The sequence below is a fragment of the Globicephala melas genome, chromosome 17, assembly GCF_963455315.2.
Source record: "Globicephala melas chromosome 17, mGloMel1.2, whole genome shotgun sequence".
Classification (NCBI taxonomy): Eukaryota; Metazoa; Chordata; class Mammalia; order Artiodactyla; family Delphinidae; genus Globicephala; species Globicephala melas.
In genome coordinates, this window is record NC_083330.1 from 47,100,003 (window position 1) to 47,117,867 (window position 17,865).

Consider the following 17,865-nt stretch of genomic DNA (forward strand, 5'->3'; position numbering starts at 1 on the left):
CTGTGGTGGAACATTTCAGTAAATTTCTACCTTCTACTGTGGTTCTTGTCATGTTCCACTTATTAAACAATTTTCATTTCACACTATGGAAATCATATAATTCATATTATTGATGAATATGGAAAGAAAATATAAGTAAAATTTAAAACATTGATTATAATCTTCAAACAATGTTTTCACTAAAGAGTTTTTTTAAGGGATATTTCCTAAAGAGTGACCTGTTTGCTGTAAAAATAATAGTATCCTTTCAAGGACATAGAACTTAGCAACACATTTGAAATAATTCTCTGGATTTCACTCATGATTATATGTTTCAATTATTAAAATATAGTGTCAAAGAAGTGTAAGTGTATATCCTGATATTTCACGTTCCACTCGGAAAAATTACTTGGTGGAATCAGAATAAATCAGATTTTGCATAAACAAGTGAAATATTAGCTTAATTTTCTGTTGGGATAGTCATAGATATTCCAGAAAGTTGTGTTACTACATGTTATGTAATGAAATAAGTTTATTACTAATTTAAGATAATAGGAAATATGAAAATAAATTAAAGATTGGTACTTTGCAAAAATAGGTTTTAAGGAGTCTAAGGTATATACATCCCTTTGATTCTGGTTACCTATTGTGTTGAATATATTCAAAGATATGTACACCAAAAACATTTAACAAATATTGAGCATATTTATTTATTTATTTATTTTTCTTTTTCTTTTTTTTTTTTTTTTTGCGGTGCGCGGGCCTCTCACTGCTGTGGCCTCTCCCGTTGCGGAGCACAGGCTCCGGACGCGCAGGCTCAGCGGCCATGGCTCATGGGCCTAGCCGCTCCACGGCATGTGGGATCTTCCCGGACCGGGGCACGAACCCGTGTCCCTTGCATCGGCAGGCGGACTCTCAACCACTGCGCCACCAGGAAAGCCCTCTTTTTTTTTTAAATGAATTTATTTATTTATTTTGGGCTGCATTGGGTCTTTGTTGCTGTGCATGGGCTTTCTCTAGTTGCAGTGAGCGGGGGCTACTCTTCATTGCACTGTGTGGACTCTAGGCACGTGGGCTTCAGTAGTTGTGGCACGTGGGCTCAATAGTTGTGGCTCGCGAGCTCTAGAGCTCAGGCTCAGTAGTTGTGGTGCATGGGCCTATTTGCTCCGCGGCATGTGGGATCTTCCCGGCCCAGGGATCAAACCTGTATCCCCTACATTGGCAGGCAGATTCTTAACCACTATGCCACGAGGGAAGTCCTGAGCATATTTATTTCTAAAGAGGAGTGTTCTTTCTAAAATAGTTTTTCAGGAACAAAAATAGAATTATGATTTCTTACACTATCAGGTTGCCTTTTCATTTCTCTCTTTGACTAGTAATTGAATATTGTATATGTATTTACATTTAATCTCAGCTTCTTTTCACGTATTCTGGGTACACTTATAAAAAAACTAAATTCTTAAGAAATCAATCATATTATAGTACATGGACTTAAAAATAGTTAAAAAATTACTTGCCTTACATGTTACCCTATGAATTGAAAGTGTAAGATAATCACAAGATAACGTTGTAGAGTAAATCCAGTATCCAGTTCCTAAAGTCATCTAATCTAATGCCTACTGGTCCAATATGCCACGTAATTACTTACATTTGGGAAATTGTGTCATTTCTTTTCTTATTTTTCTTTAATTGCTTGCATTTTTCATTATCAAAAATAAGATTGAGAGAATTTATAGGTAAAGTTGAAGTCCTTAATACATTAATCTTGAGGCAGACTACTGCTTTCTTTACTGTCTATAATATATAACCATTTCCATTGCTGTGGTTACAACTACGTGCGGGGATAATAGTTTCATTTGAAGTATACTTTGGAGTATGTGTTACTTTGGAGTTCTAGAGCCAAAGCTAGTGTTTTTTGGGTTGTTCCATAGATAGTGGGGCTGGTGTTAGGAGACATTTACTGATTACATGCTAGATGTAAAAGCATTATGCTAGACTCCAGAGATACAAAAATTAGTATTGATAGGTTATTCATTTAAGTCTGCTTCTTTCAGGAAGGATTAGGTTTTGATGTTAGATTTATTTGTGGTCAAATTGCGTGAAATCACATTGTTTCAGAACCATTATTATTTCAATCAATTAATACCCATCCTGAATTGTGTTGGTTGGCATCGCTAAACTGCACTGAGATAAATGGCATTGATTGGTTGAGTAACTCCTTTTCTATACAGTGATTTTTCTTGTGAACCATGTTTTTTTGGTTTTTTGGGGGGTTTTTTTGCGGTACGTGGGCCTCTCACTGCTGTGGCCTCTCCCGTTGCGGAGTACAGGCTCCGGACGCGCAGGCTCAGCGGCCATGGCTCACGGGCCCAGCCGCTCCGCGGCACGTGGGATCTTCCCGGACCGGGGCACGAACCCGTGTCCCCTGCATCAGCAGGCGGACTCTCAACCACTGCGCCACCAGGGAAGCCTTGGACCATGTTTAAATATGGCTACAGACTGCAAAGTTGCACAGCTTTCTCGTAACATTTTGATACTGCTGTTTGAATGTTTAGGTGTATCAATACACGATGATTGTGCTGACAGCCATTTTACATCTTAGTTGGTATACTAATAAACAGGCTTAGGGACTTGAGAATTAGTGCTTTCATGGTTTTCTTTTCTCTTTTGAAAATGTTAGGAAAAGTCAAAGAATTCTTTTCAAACATTAGAATACTTCACATATTTCACACGTTCTATTTAGAGAATTCATTTTGGAAAACAGTTTTGTTTTGATTATAACTGAGCAACTCCTATTGTCTTCACTGGGAATTGCTATTAAAGGCAGATGTTGGTTCCTTAAAAGTTCTTACGAAGTTTAGTGAGAATTTACTCAGAATACGTTGGGGAAGAGAACATTTTTTTTCCATACTCAATAATTTTAAACAATTACCTTTTTCAAAATCAGTTTGATGCATCATAACAAAATAGCAGAAGGGCACTAAAGATCAACTGAGCTGCTTTTTGACTAACGTTTCAGGGATTGTGAAGCAGCAGCTAGACAGCCATATCACAGATCCAGATCAACAGAACAACGGCCTCTCCTAGAGCGGACAGCCACCCGCTCCCGATCCACTGAACGTCCTGATACAAACCTCATGAGGTCGATGCCTTCATTAATGACTGGAAGATCTGCCCCTCCTTCACCTGCCTTATCGAGGTGAAAGATAAATCAATCAGACTAACTTCCCCTTTGCCCCACCAGCACACCATTTTACTTTCCCAGCAGCTAAGTGGTCTCTTCTATCATCCTTGGCTGATCACTAATAACAATCGACACTAACCTTTTCAGTGTAAGCACACTATTTATATTCAGCGGATATAATAGTGTGTGACTGCCATTGTAATTTGTTTATTAACTGTCCTGACCTCATTTGTTTTGTGATTTCTCATTTATCAGGAGTCCTGGGTAAATCCCCACATAATGCACCTCATGACTATCATGTTCTCCTACAGAATGAGAAATTGTTTGTGTCCATTAGACATCACTTTTGGAATAATCATCATAATGACAATAAATAAAACTAGATTTTTAGTTTCTTTCTATCAATACTAATATCATGTATTAACCAATATCTTCTTTAGCTGAATTTTGAATTGTTCAGGGTTTTATTTGTAGTCTTGTGAGATAATTTCTAATAAAGGGATATCTAATACAAGCCTGAGCAAAAATCTCTTAGGATCAAGGGAGGGAGGTTAGTGTTAAGAATTTGAAATGTGGTAGAAAGAAATGTAAGCATTACCTTTCATTTTTTTGAGCTGCAGAATTCTCTTCTTGCTTTCATATGGATAGAATACTGATCTACATTAACAATTCCATGGATTTTACTGTAGGGTTTTGTGTGCATGTATCTGTGTATGTATGCATATTACATAAAAGTATAAACATCTTTTGCTATTTAGATAATCATTCAAATATCCATATTTTGTCCTACTTTCCTAACCTTTTAATCAGCAGCTAAACCTCTTTAAAATTGCACCATACAGCTGTCATATGAACCAAATGTGTTAAAAGTGTTTTAACTCATTCTATTGAAAAATGAATATTAATGATGTATCTTGTAGGTCTCACCCTCGTACTGGGTCTGTCCAAACAAGCCCATCAAGTACTCCAGTGGCAGGACGAAGGGGCCGTCAACTCCCACAACTTCCACCAAAGGGAACATTGGAGAGAAGTAAGTTTTATTTCTGTTTGTGTCATATAGGAAATACCCATGGAAGCTAAGGTGAATCAAGATTCTTTTTTACTACCTTTGTGTTAGCTTTCTTCTTTTGTCAGTGGAATATCTTAGCTGCATTTGCTAGTAGTTATATTTATAAATATATTTATAAATATTATATATTTTGCATTTAAATTGTATAATCTTTGCAGGCAAAAATAACCTATCATTATTGCTCTTGCACATTTTTCAAACTTTAATAAATGCGTTTTAAGAAGTAAACTTAATGCTCTTAAATAAGCAGTTGGGTGATGTTTCTTTGCTACAACTAAGTTTATGTAATTGTTGATAGTTACATAAAGTTTATTAGTAACTAGCCAAATCAATTTTCACACACTGCAAAGGACTGGTTAGCTGATGCACAACAATGGTGATCCTTCTCAAAACTGGAGTACCAGAAAAAGGTAATCATGAATATACAAGAAAGATGTATGTTGTACTGATATCTTTAATACTTTCAAATTTTTGCATAAGAAGCACTATTTGCTTACACACAGATGAACGTACTCCCCAGACATCTGTAAATTCTTGGATAAAGGGCCTGTAAAAGCATGGATGATAAAATATAATAATTTTTAATGTCATTTTAAAAAATGGTCCCTTTATTTGGTAATTGGATGTGCTTTACCAAAACAAACAAACCAACAAACACATTTAAGTCACGTTTAACTTTTCTTTAATAGATGATACATTCTGTGCCTTTGGAAATTTCTGTTGTTTTTAACCCCTGTGCTTTGGTTCCCTTTTTTGTTTTATTATTTTGTTTTTCCTAGACAATGGAGTCAAGGAGATAGAACCTTATGAAGGTCTGTACATAAAGGAGGGTTTGTTTTGTGCTGACAGCCTTTTTAGGGGTTATGTGAGCAAAAATAAACCCAACTGCAATTGATGTCCCTCCACTGTATAGACCTTTATTACAGTAAAATTACTTTGTTTTATGATTCCAGTAAAGTATTTGACTTTTGTCTTACTTGGAAAATATACAAAGGAGTTAAATTTTTTGATTCAATCAAGTAAGAATGCAAAGAATTTAACTTCTTTTAAATCACAAGGTAAAATTTTCTTTTTTAAAAAATTTGCTTTTTAAATAGAATTTGATGTTTTGTGTAAGACTTTAACCAAAGATATCAATTGCAGTCTGTGTTTATGTCATTGAGGATGTACACCTAGTCTAGTTATATTTATCATCATATATTTCATTTTGTATTTATGATGATCTTTCAATTATTAAATTTGGCTTTCTAGAAAAGAAAGTTATTGCATTAGACAGTGATTGTGCTTTGTATTTCCTGCATCATTTTTCATGTTGTAGCAAGACTGTTTATAGTGTAACAAAGTTAAATATGTACAGTTTGATTGTCAGTGCTACATTATGACTCAAGAGAAAATATTGAATCATGATATATGGAGTGTCATACATTTACCAGGACAGTAAAAATTCCTCTGCTGATTATAGAATTCTGCAATTGACTTTGTAACTTTGAAGAATTGTTAACTGTTTTATTTACTGATGAATCTCCAGCACATAGAATAATGCCTGGCACATTATAGGCCTTCAGTAAAGAGTTGTTGAATGAATGCATGAAATATTTATTTACAAATTGAAAAGCTACTTCAAATAGTGTAAAAAGTACCATTAAAATAATCTTGTAATTCTATATATGTTTATAGTAAAATTCATATTTGTAACTTATTTTTAAGTGCATTGCATTTGAGCAGCAGTACTTTTATTGCCTTACATAACTTAGAACAAGTTGTGATCTTGTTAGTTGTAGCTGAATGATTTATCAACTCCTATTTTGTGGTCCTTTTTATTTACTATGTACTGTGAACTATAATTGTAAACAACTCAGTGCTATCGTGACTAATGGTCTGTTATACAGCCTGATAAAAAGATATTAGCATTTCTATAATTGTCAATTATTTACATAAAAATGGGAATGTATAGTTTTAAAAGTACTTTCCATAAGGAAAGTTCTGTAATACATACAGAATCTTTTGTCTCCTCTCCCCACAATTTTTAAAGATAGAGTTTTGGCATCATTTGTTGGAATATGAAGTCAGAAACATAATTCATGCCATATTTTTTTCTAAATTCAGTTTTAATATCTTCTGTAGCAATAGTCCATTGAGATATTAGTTGTCCCATTCTTTGTAATAATAAATATACCAAAAAAACTGACATTAAAGCTGATATTTAAAAAACAATGCTGATATTGAAGGTCAGGGAAGTTTTTCATGGGCTTGTCAACAAACATTCTATTTTCTATCTGGTTTTGCCCTATAGAATCTATAAAAACCACAGTTTTCCTATAATGTCTCTAATTGTGACTTTTCCATTTTTATAAATAAAAGAGAGGAGAGTCAAAAACCTCTCTTATTCCTTCCAGTATGAAATAAAAGAATTTGGGGAGTTTTGGTTGTTTTGTTTTGCTTAAAAGTATGAATGATTTTAGCAGTGTTTTCATAAATATTGATATGAAGACTCCAGCGGATACATGATTGTATCTTTTCTTTAGCTTTAAAGGCAATATATAATATCTCCTTTAGAAGTCTTCAGCTTCTAACTGAAGTTAAAGGTATAACCCAAAATTGACTATGGATTAATGGTCTAAATTGAATTATGTTTGGATTATCTCTTAAAAAGTTTTCAGACTTTATAATTTTGTGACACTGTTTTAGAATCAAAGAAATGACATGTTTATTTTCTGATCCTGTTCAATAGCTGAAAAATGAACAAGTCCTAATTTAATTCCTTTTGACCTGGGATATATTTTAGTCTGTTAATTAATTTAAAACCTTATATATGTTGGTCTTGACAGTGGTACAGTATTAGTCATCTTCTTTTTGTCTGAGAGTCAGAGAAAATCGAAACAATATAATGAAAGTACAATGTACTAAACAACCGTAAGGCATTATTATTTTTAATTTACCCCTAACTTTGATGTGCTGGCATTTTATAAAAATAAAAACGAGTTTATAATATTATTTTTTGTTTCTCTAGAAGAAAAGTTATATAGTATTATTTTTCTAAGAGTATATCAAGTTTATAGATGAAGTATTTTGCCTGTCTTACAGTTATATTACATATTACAAATACTCACGGGCCACAATTTCTTTTTTAAATCAAAGTTATCATAAAAGGAGACAGTAAGATAATTTATTAACAGTATACTTATGTGCTTTCATAACATGTCAGAAACTCATTAAAAATAATCTATTTGTCTCCTTATTATCACTCATATCATGAATAATTTGAAATTCGTTGTTTTGTTTTACTTAAGAGTAACAGATGTACATATCTGGTCTTATCCTTTTCTTTACTTTTACTTTTGCATATACAGAAGTTAATGAAGTAACTGAGCATGTGGAAGAGCAGGGGGGAGAAAAGCAGGGTGAAGAGGTCAAGGCAGGTGTGTTTGACTGTGTGTCCAAAATAAATAATCAAATGTTTTAGAAGTATGACTTTTCTATTTCACGTAAGACTTTAGGCTCCAAATTTATAAATACAGAATAAAGAACAGATTGTTCAGTACTAATTTTAAAATAATTACTTAAATTTATTAGTGGAAAGATATTACATGAGCTAGCATCAGGGTATTTAATTTACCCGTTTGAACATTCTCCTTATTGTTTAAATCAAACTGAAGTTATAGACAATGCCTCTCACTAAGATTTATACTTATCCTTTACCCCAGCCTTACATTCAGTTCATATATTTACTCAAAAATGTTTTTTGGGTACCTACTAAAACACTGTATTTCACTGAGTGTAGGTTCATTGAAGTTCTAGTCTCTTCTCTCAACAATTTTGATTTTTTAGAGGTAAATTACAAGTAAATATAGAGCAGAATATAAATTACAAAATTTTAATTCTTGAAACTTTTAGAAACTATTATAATTTATCCATAAACTTTTTTCTAAATTAAGAACAATTAACTGTAGCTTCATCTTCAACCCAGCTCAGTATTGCGCTATTTATTGACAATCCTAATTTCTCCCCAAAGAGTCCTCCTTCTAAATGGAATGAAGACACTTCATTTTGGTGTTTTTAAGCCCCTATTATGTTTACATACCATAATTTTTGCCACTTTCTTTGTCAGAATATTTCTGAAAGTATTGTATTCATGAATGGTAGCATGTACTTTATGTGCCTTTTGTTCTCTTCTTTACCATTGTGTGAAAGCAATGTTATTATGTATATTGTGCATAAGATGTATTTTCATGGATGCATTCTTGCAGTAGTGTTTGTGGTTTAAGACAGAAAACCTCTTAAACTGCAATTGCAAATTTTTTAGTAGCTATTTTTAAAGTCATAAATGTGAGAAAAATCATCAGAGTACATCTGGTAATGAAAACAAAGGCAAGTTTAGACACATATTTATATCAATAAGAAAGTATAGCTATCTCTGTTCTGAACATATCGTGTACTAACTACTGGAATGTCACACATCTTCCATTTTCTTGAAGTGCTATAGGAATAACATTTTTAGGGAATACTGTAAGAATGAATTTCATTTTAATTTAGCTGTGTGGTTAATGTTTCCCTGCTTGCCCGTTCCTATGTATCTGAAACTAGTCCATACGAATACCAAAAGGCTTTCATACTGTTCACGAATTGGCTTTTGCAGTAAAGTCATTGTTAAGTATATCATTAGTTTGGGGACTTCAGCAGTAATTAATATCACTTTTATTTATTTTTAACTTTATTAAGATAAAGAAGTCCATTTATTGAGCCAGTTTGTCACCTATGCTTAATTCTCAAAATGAAATTGATAAATTACATTAGTTCTTAGAATAAAACCGTAACTACAATCTTCCTAACTTATTATAAAATGACTCGTTATTCCTCATTTTATTTTTGTTTTTTTTACTTTTCTATGGGCTAGGAAGGGTATACTTTGCTCTTCTGTTCATTAATGTGAGGTGTCATGTTAGTGCATGGATTTGTTTCTCTGGTGTGTGATGTCATCTTTTGTGGTGTGCTTGGTTTTTATTTGGGTTGTTAATGACCATGATTATTAATCACTGTTGTCTGTTTTCAATGTTATAAAGACAATGAGGGAGAAACACCAAGCCCACCTAATAATGGGAAAAAAGGCAAGTCTAATATGAAGTTAAGAGTGCCTTTCTATATATTAGACACTCTGTTTTGACATTTGTAATGTGCTTTCTTAAATAAGTATAAATAGAAGTATAGTCCCAATTTAAGTTATCCAATATTTAAAGTGTATTCTCTTTTTAAAATACATTTCTGAATACAAAATTTGTTTCTGAAGTACTTACCTTATTATTGGATCCTGTTACAACCCTATTCTATTGAAATGTATGGCATTAAAAAGTTTTGCTTTTTTGGTCATAAGGAGTAAGATTCTGAGGAAGATAGTTACGGTCATGATATTATGCATTTAGAAAAACACAACATGCATATTTTTCAACCCAGAAATTATTTTAAAATTGAACTATTTAAAAATATTTTAAAGTAGAAATCAACTTAATTATGAGTTCAACAGTATTAAACAAACATTTGTGATATTTGTAGATTTTTCACAGTACTAAAACTAATATTTGCAGTTTTATACATTATTATATTGCCTAGGCAGTTTAAAAAGATGATTGATTTTAATACTTATATTTAGTTTTTCCTATAATTATAAGTGACAATTCTGTCATCCCCCACAACTAAGTTCTGTCAAAAACAGTAGGACTGATTTTAAAGCCAGCTAAAGTTACATTACATAAAATGCCTATTGTATGCATTTTGACCTAACTTTGTTTTCAAAAAGATTAAAGCTCTTTATAAAACAAGAAAAAAACCCAAAAAACAGTAGGACTGTATATGTTTTGCAGTAATTGATAATCAAATATAGCTACACATGTTGATTTAGAATGTCAGCATTTTAAAATGGTTACATCAAAAAAAATCAGCCTTCTAAAATATCTTATCCTAACAATTTCCCTTGTTATTGAGCCAAATTAAGAAATGCATAGTGTTGTGCTTCAGTAATTTAGTTGAAATGTCCTTTAGTTTTCAATATACTCTTTCTTCCCTGTCTTTATCTTTTATAAATAATGTCTACAATGTCACATTTAAGATTGATTTAGCACTAAAATAATTCTTCTTACTTTGGAGTGTTAATTATTCATTAATACCTCTCCAAGCATAAAATTCTTAAAATATGCTAGATTATTATGAAAAGGTGAAAATTGTATAGCAAAATAAATAAAATTATATCACGTATTGTAATTAATGAATATTCTCCATAAAAAAACACAAAAATTTAACTGAGCTCCCAATGTCTGTTTACATATTTGTCATTTTTATCTATTTCTTGACCTCCATGAGTGGAGTAGGAAGATTTTGATTAAGGTGACACAATACCATTTCTTTTTTAAAAAGATCAGTTTGATTGTTACATTGAGAATAACCCAAAATAATTAAGATTAGAAACAAGGAGAACTATTAACAGGCATTCCCAATAACCCAGGAAAGAGGTGATGGTGACTTAGACCAGAATGATAGGAGTAGTTGGATTCTGGATAGATATTAAAGATAGAACCAACAGAATTAACTGACAGGGTAGAAGAGATCCCATGATAAAATCCATGTTTTGGGCCTCAGTAATTGGGAAAATATGGAGTTTCTATTAATAGATTTGGTGGGAATATCAGGTGCTCAGGTTTGGATATAAGTTAGAGATGCTGTTAGACATGTAGGATAGGATGTCAAACAGGCAGTTTGAAATATGTTCTGGATTTCAGGTTAGAGATTTGGACTGTAGTTACAGGTTTAGGATTCATCCTTACAAAGAGAGACTTAAAACCATGAGTCCCATTGGTATCACTGAGAGAACAAGCATAGGTAGCTAAAAGAAGAGGTCCAAGGACTATGAACCGAACTATTCTAACATTTAGAAGTTGAAACAATGAAGCAGGAAAGACTGAGGAGCATCATGAGTAGGAGGAGAGGTAGTGGGGAAACCGTGGATTGTAGTGTCTCTGAATAGAAATAAAGAAAGTGCTTGAAGCAGAAGAGAATTATCAAGACTGTGAAATGATCACTAGCTTTAGCAAATAGCAAGTCATTGTGCTAACCTTTATTAAGAGTAGTTTTGGTGGAGTTGTAGGGGGTAAAAGACCAATTACAGTGGATTTGGAAGAGGAAAGAAATGGAGATGATATAGGCACCTTTTAAAGAGTTTGGCTGTAAAGGGAAGAAAGGAAATAGAAATCTAGACTAAGAGGATAGGTCAGGGGAACAAGAATACATGAAAGATATATGGGAAACTTTATGTTCATCCTCTGACTTCTAAATCAAGATCTGCCAATTTGTTCTATAGAGCCATCTGGCCCCAAGCCATCTGCCTATAGTTTGCCAAGACATTTATCAGTGTTCTGTAGCTTTGCTCCTAGATTTAGAATCAAGACTTAGATTTGGAAGGAACCTTATAAATCTTTTAATAAAACAGCTTTTCTTTACTGATAAAGGAGTAGAATTCTAGAGGACAATTAGCTTTCTTCAGTCCACATAGGAGCAGACCTCTAGTCTTGACTCCCAATCTTGTGCATTTATATACCATGCCTTTTCAGATGAATGGCATTCTCCTTGCATGTGTTTCAACCTTTTGTTTTATTTTAGATATTAGTTAACAGTTTAGCTCACTTCAACCGATAGCTGCTATTTTTAGTTTGTTGTACTAGGTAGTCATTGAGGATGCAATGATCAATAAGATATATTTCCTGCTTTGGGGAGCTCCCAAGGGAAAAATAAAACAGTAATAATATAATGATAACAAATGAAACATAGTTGGTAAAATTATTTTATAACATGTCACTTACATACAGTCTCTTAAGATTGTGATACGTATAGAGGAGGTAAGTTTTGAGGTGTTATGGGCATTTTTTCAGCCCCAAATATTTCTCCCACTACTTGTGATAGTACTTAGTATTCTGATATTCTTTAATGGCTTAATTATTTTAATAATATAAAGCGTAGGCGTTCCAGAACACTGAAATGTAAATATTCCTTAGGGACTGACCCGAGTTATTATTACACACAAATTTCATAGGAAGCAAGTTAGAGCCTGTGAATGGAGAAAGTCAGGTGTAGGGAGAGAGATGCTGGAAAATGTGGAAGAGCACTGGGTACCTTCTAAGGGTGATAATGATAAAATCTGCCTTGAACTAGCCCCTGTCTACTCTAAATAACATTCCTTGCTATGTAGATATGCTATAAATTAACTTTCTTAAATAATTTGGTATATTTAAATTGCTTATAACAATACTTGTCACATAATAAGTACTATTATTTCTTGCTATAATTTTGTATTTTCAGCACAGAATCTGAAAACTTTGGATTTAAAGTGAAACTAAACCTGATTATGATCATCACTCTGAACCAATTATTCAATACATATTACTTAGTAGTTTTGAGGAAAATAGTAACCTTGTTGCTATTCTTGATCACGTAGCTTGCATAAGAAACAGTACAAGGAGGAAAGAAATCAGCTGGATTGCAGCATGAATTGTTGCATATTGCCCAACATTTGTACATTTCAATCCACATGTAAAACTCAACATGCAAATATTTAGCATAAGTCAAAATTGTTTAAACCATTTGGACTTTTCATAATGTTTAGAGAACTCCATTGGAAGTTAATAAATTGCATCTTAAACTCAGTTCTACTATTGAGCATATGTTCTCTGGCAAAGCTTTTAATTTCCCTGAACCTCAGTTATCTCTTCTGTATAATAAACTATCCTATAAGGATTTTTAACAGAAGCTAAGTGTTTTGGAGATGTGGCTAATAAATTGTAAAGTCTCAAATCATTTTGTTTTTAATTTATAGCTTATGTTGTTATTGTTGTTTGTTTGGTTTGGTTTTGGAAACTTAACAGGTATAACCTACTATTGTCTGTTAGTGAGCCATTTGCTGTGGGATTATAAACTAAACCCTAATATACTGCCTTCACAAGTCAGGTCCCTAAAGATATACAATGAGATGGAAGGAAAAATATTTTGTTCCTTTGAGTCTCAGTGTATAGTTGCCTACATTATAACCTAAAAATACAGGTTACAAAGGAACCAAAAATAATAAAATAATTTTGACAGTCTTCATAATGGATGCTTGCTTCTGTAAGCATTCAAGGAATTGGATAGCATTTAGGGTGACAGGGTGTGGACAGGTTTTGTTTTGCTGCCTCTCTGTATTCTCATGAATGCTTCTAGAGTGAGGAGAATACCAATACCATGTCTTAATTTCCAAATTTGATATCTAGACAGGAATGGATTTTATAGTGGCATTGGTAGATATTTCCTAAGTACAGCATTCCCTGCCAACTTAGATAAATGACAATTTGACAAAAATTAAAATAGGACAGATTCAGGGATACTTTAAAATAGCAAGGAATTTATCATATATTTTATTCAATGACATCTGTCTTATGGAATAATAACTTGGTGACAATGAACACAATGGATTTGAAAGAGAAGAGACTGAGGACATGTGACTATTTAGGTTATTTCAGTAGTCAATCATATGATGGACTCCATCACTTAACTTGTAAACAAGTATTTTCTAATTTCTTTTCCTAATCTTTCCTTTCCTTCCTGGAGACCATTCCTCCTTATTTTTCTTTTCTTCCCCTTTTTCTCATTTTATTTCTTCTAGACTTCCGAAGCCTCAATTGACTAATCAGATTTAGGAGAGAACCCCTTCCACCTCATACATTTTTGCAAACTTCAGCCATTTTTCAAAACATGTCATTGTGCCTTCCTAAATACAAACCTAAGGCCATCTTCTGTTTGTTGAAAATAACATAATCTTAGGAAGGTGATATGGTACTACAGAAAGAGCACAGGTTTTGGAACCTTGGCTCAGGGCCTGCCTTTTCTAGGGAACAACTTTGTGACTCTAGGCCCTTAACCCAAGTTAGTTCATCTGAGAAAAGGAAATCTTATCATCTCTCTTTTGTTCCCAATATGCTTTTTTGAGAATCAAATGAGATAACGCATGTGAAATTGTTTGTGAACCAAGATACCTATTTAGTTCTTATCCTTATTAATCAGCTCTTTGTTTTCTTACCTGTAGAAACCACCTTATAGAAGGTCCTTTCTGTGTTTTATAGGATCAAATATGATGCTGTATGTGAAAGCAGATTGAAACACATAGTATTATACAAGTATAATCTTTTAATATAGGAATTTGTGCTCTTTAAATTGTTGTCTTGATGTAGGATTGGCTACATGGTGTGATGAAAACTAGCTGGAATATAGTTTATAGAAATGTGGGTTTTTAAAGTATCACTTAACCTCATAGTTAAGTCTTCATGAGTAAATTGTTTCTTCAAATTATCTAATAGTTATTAAGTCAATTTTTAAGCTTCCCTATCTACAAATTAAATTCGCAACTATTTACTTGATGCAGTTATCTCCCTTCTAGGATGTTTTCTGTACTTGAATGGATTTCTAGTTTGCATCTGAGCAATGTGACATATTCTTTCAAAGTCATACTTACAATTAAATTACATTATGCATTTTTCACTTTTACTCTTTGGTAGTAGATGTACAATATCATGGGCTACCACTTTGTACTTAAATTTTAATTTTAAGATCTTTATTATTTAACATTAAGAAGACTTTTATTTTTTAAATTACCGTAATAGTCCTTTAATAGAAAAGACTATCTTTAAGGTGCTGCGTACTTAGAGCTTTTTTGCTATTTTTTCTTTAGTGTAACTAAAACACTTTTCAAACAATTTGAGCATTTTCCTGACATAAAACTAGTTTGCTTTTAATTACATTAAATATTTCATTTTAATTATATGACCTATAAATTCAAATAGGGCTAGGTATGAGCTGTTCTTAGCATTGCTTTTTGGGTGATGAATTAATGAGTTGGTAGTCAGTTCTGTTCTTTTTATGACTTTAATTCTGTTTTAAAGTAGACACTTGGGTTTCAACATAGGATTTGATAATAGGCACATTTAGAACTCCTGGAAAATCTTCTAGACTCAGTGTCTTAATTTTACCATCTCTGGTATAGGTTCTCTCCCATAAAACCTGACTAATCAGTGGTAAGAAGCCAGAGCAACTCTAATTTTAGAGCTGGAAATAACCTTAGAAATTTCAAGACCAGCTTTCTTACCTCAAATGTAACAAATTAGAGGCAGAGGGGCTGTGGCATTTGTCTAAGGTTATACCGCTAGTTAATGGCAGAAATGTTCCTAAAAGCCTCCTCAGCCCAGTAATTTATCTGTTACCTCCCTTATGTCACTGACAGCCTTGATCTAGGTCTTCTTTCATTGTTATATTGCCTGCTATTTTTAAATGGATGGTTATGAGTTTTTGTTGTTGTTGTTACTGCCATATAATAGATTTTCTTCAACTAAAATGTTTGTCAATTCAGAGAAAGTGTTTAAAAATTAACCCTGTTATATGTTAAGGTATTTTCCTCCACACTTCAGAAGATGCTTTCTACTGGTATATAGAAAGGCTGAACCATTTTCAAAACAAGCCATTTCTACTTCGATACACTCAATTTTACTTCAGAAGGTAGAGTGTCCTTCTTTTTTGGAACATCACAAACTTTATCAAATGGTGATATGTGAAACAACTTTTTAAATGACAAGTGTATAGGATTTTAGAAAATTTTATTTTAGGAACAACCCTTTATTGCTTGTGAAATCTTAAATATTATATATTGATAGATAACCCAAAGTGCAGGTTATTCAAAATCAAGAAATACTGTATTATAAATGAGTTTATTATTTTCCTCAACATGGGGAAATTAGTCTGTTGTTTTTGTGTTACTACAGGTTAACTTTGGTTAAGGAGCAGATGATTCCTTTGTTCTTTTAGCTAAAGAGGGCTAAACTAGTCTTGGAATTTGCCAGAAGATTTGTATATTCTTTAAAGGTTTTAAGATTTTTCTTTCCACTAGCAGTTGATTCAAATATAGCATCTTTATCCAGATTGTTTACCACTTGGGAAAACTATATTGCATCTTTATCAGATTATTTACCAATTACGAAATCAGGGGGTCAACTACACACCAAGGTGTAAATTTAACTCCCAAAGCAAGAAGTTTGTTTCCTTGCAGTAACTGATTTATGTTGGACCAGAACAAATGTCCTTTATTAATAACATTTATTTCAGGTATAGGAACTGAAAAACCCTTACACTTAATGCCGTCATTTCTAGCAGTATAAGTAATCAAAGTGGTGTATCCAAAATCATCCATATTTGATGTTGCAGTATAGCATACTTTTTTACATTTTCGATAGTGATTTTTATCTTCCTATTTATGTTTTGCTTAGCTTAATATTATAAAATAGGTTAGTATTCCACTATTTATGGCCAGAGGTGAATAAGTACCAGAGAATTGTTTATGGCATGGTGAAACTTCCTGGGGATTAAAATGTACATAGATAGTAACTGTCTACTTGACTTACTGCTTTAGAAACATGTGAGTAAAAAGAAAAGCAAGTGTATACTTAAGTGTTTATGAATGCTACTATGAGATTAAGATCAAATGGTGACCAGTGAGTCTTTTGATACATGACCTCCAAGAACCTACATGATCTGTACTCCCTCCACTTTCCATTCCATTACCTCTTTAACCTCGTCTTCTATGACTTTCCCTTTTGTTCACTCTGCTCCAGCCACAGAGACCTTCGTGCTTTCCTAGAACATGTCAGACATGCTCCCACCTCAGGACATTTGCATGTGCTGTTCTTCTACCTGTAATGCCCTCCCTAAATAACCATAGGGTAACTCCCTTACTTCCTTAAGTTTTTCACTCAAAACCTTCCTTCTTAATGAGGATTTCCATGACTAGTCTATTCAAATTTTCATCACACCCTGCACATTTTATTTACTTCTTACCTACTTCATGTTTGTCTTCTTAGTACTTATCAATATCTGTCACAAAATATTTTACTCATTTATCTTGTTTATAATTTATTTCTCCCACTAGAATATAAATTTTATGAAAGCATAGGTTTTTGTCTATTTTTTTTTTTTTTGCTGTTGTATCCCCAGTGCCTAGATATGCCTGGGTTATAGTAGGTGCTGAATATATATTTGTTGAATGAATGAATATTATATTATGCTACAGATAACTCCAAATGATTTTAGATAAGCCAGGTAACTCATATTCAGTGATACCAAACTGTTAATAGTTTTTATTGAAATAATATCCCATAGCACATACATTTTTCTGTTGTTTAACGAAAGTACCAAATATGGTAGTAAAATAAATAGCCATCTTATCATATACTAAAATGTTACAGATTTTCTCTTGATATATATGAAAATCTCTGCACTTTAGTTCCATATAAACATTTCATTTCACCACATTAAAGTAATGTTTAGCAAAATGTTTATTTCTAAAATAAAATTATTTAATATCAACTAAGAAGAAAACTTTATTTGACATCATTTAAATAATCGTTTTCTTCATATCTTCAAAAATTCTTTTATTGCAAATAGATTTTAGAATTTCCTGGAAGCAAACTTAAATGCTTTGGATTTTGAAATGTATAAAACAATTTTAAGTGTCACATTTCTATATTTAAAACATTAACTACGTACTACTGAAAGCTTATGGGAGAATTTAGGGGAAAAA

At 32.6% G+C, this 17,865-nt stretch overlaps 1 protein-coding gene across 49 annotated transcripts in view; it reads left to right on the top strand.

Annotated features, from left to right (window-relative positions):
• The window catches only part of RIMS2 (regulating synaptic membrane exocytosis 2), a 572,826-nt gene that overhangs the window by 383,013 nt on the left and 171,948 nt on the right, over nt 1-17,865 (top strand). For 27 of the 49 annotated variants that reach the window (XM_060287504.2, XM_060287506.2, XM_060287508.2 and 24 more), the window contains 2 exons: nt 2,999-3,178; nt 4,084-4,193. In XM_060287504.2, the coding sequence (XP_060143487.1) occupies nt 2,999-3,178; nt 4,084-4,193 (290 nt within the window). Of the gene's footprint in view, nt 1-2,998; nt 3,179-4,083; nt 4,194-5,011; nt 5,045-17,865 lie in introns of all 49 variants that reach the window. The other 22 variants (XM_060287502.2, XM_060287509.2, XM_060287505.2 and 19 more) reach the window with 3 other exon arrangements.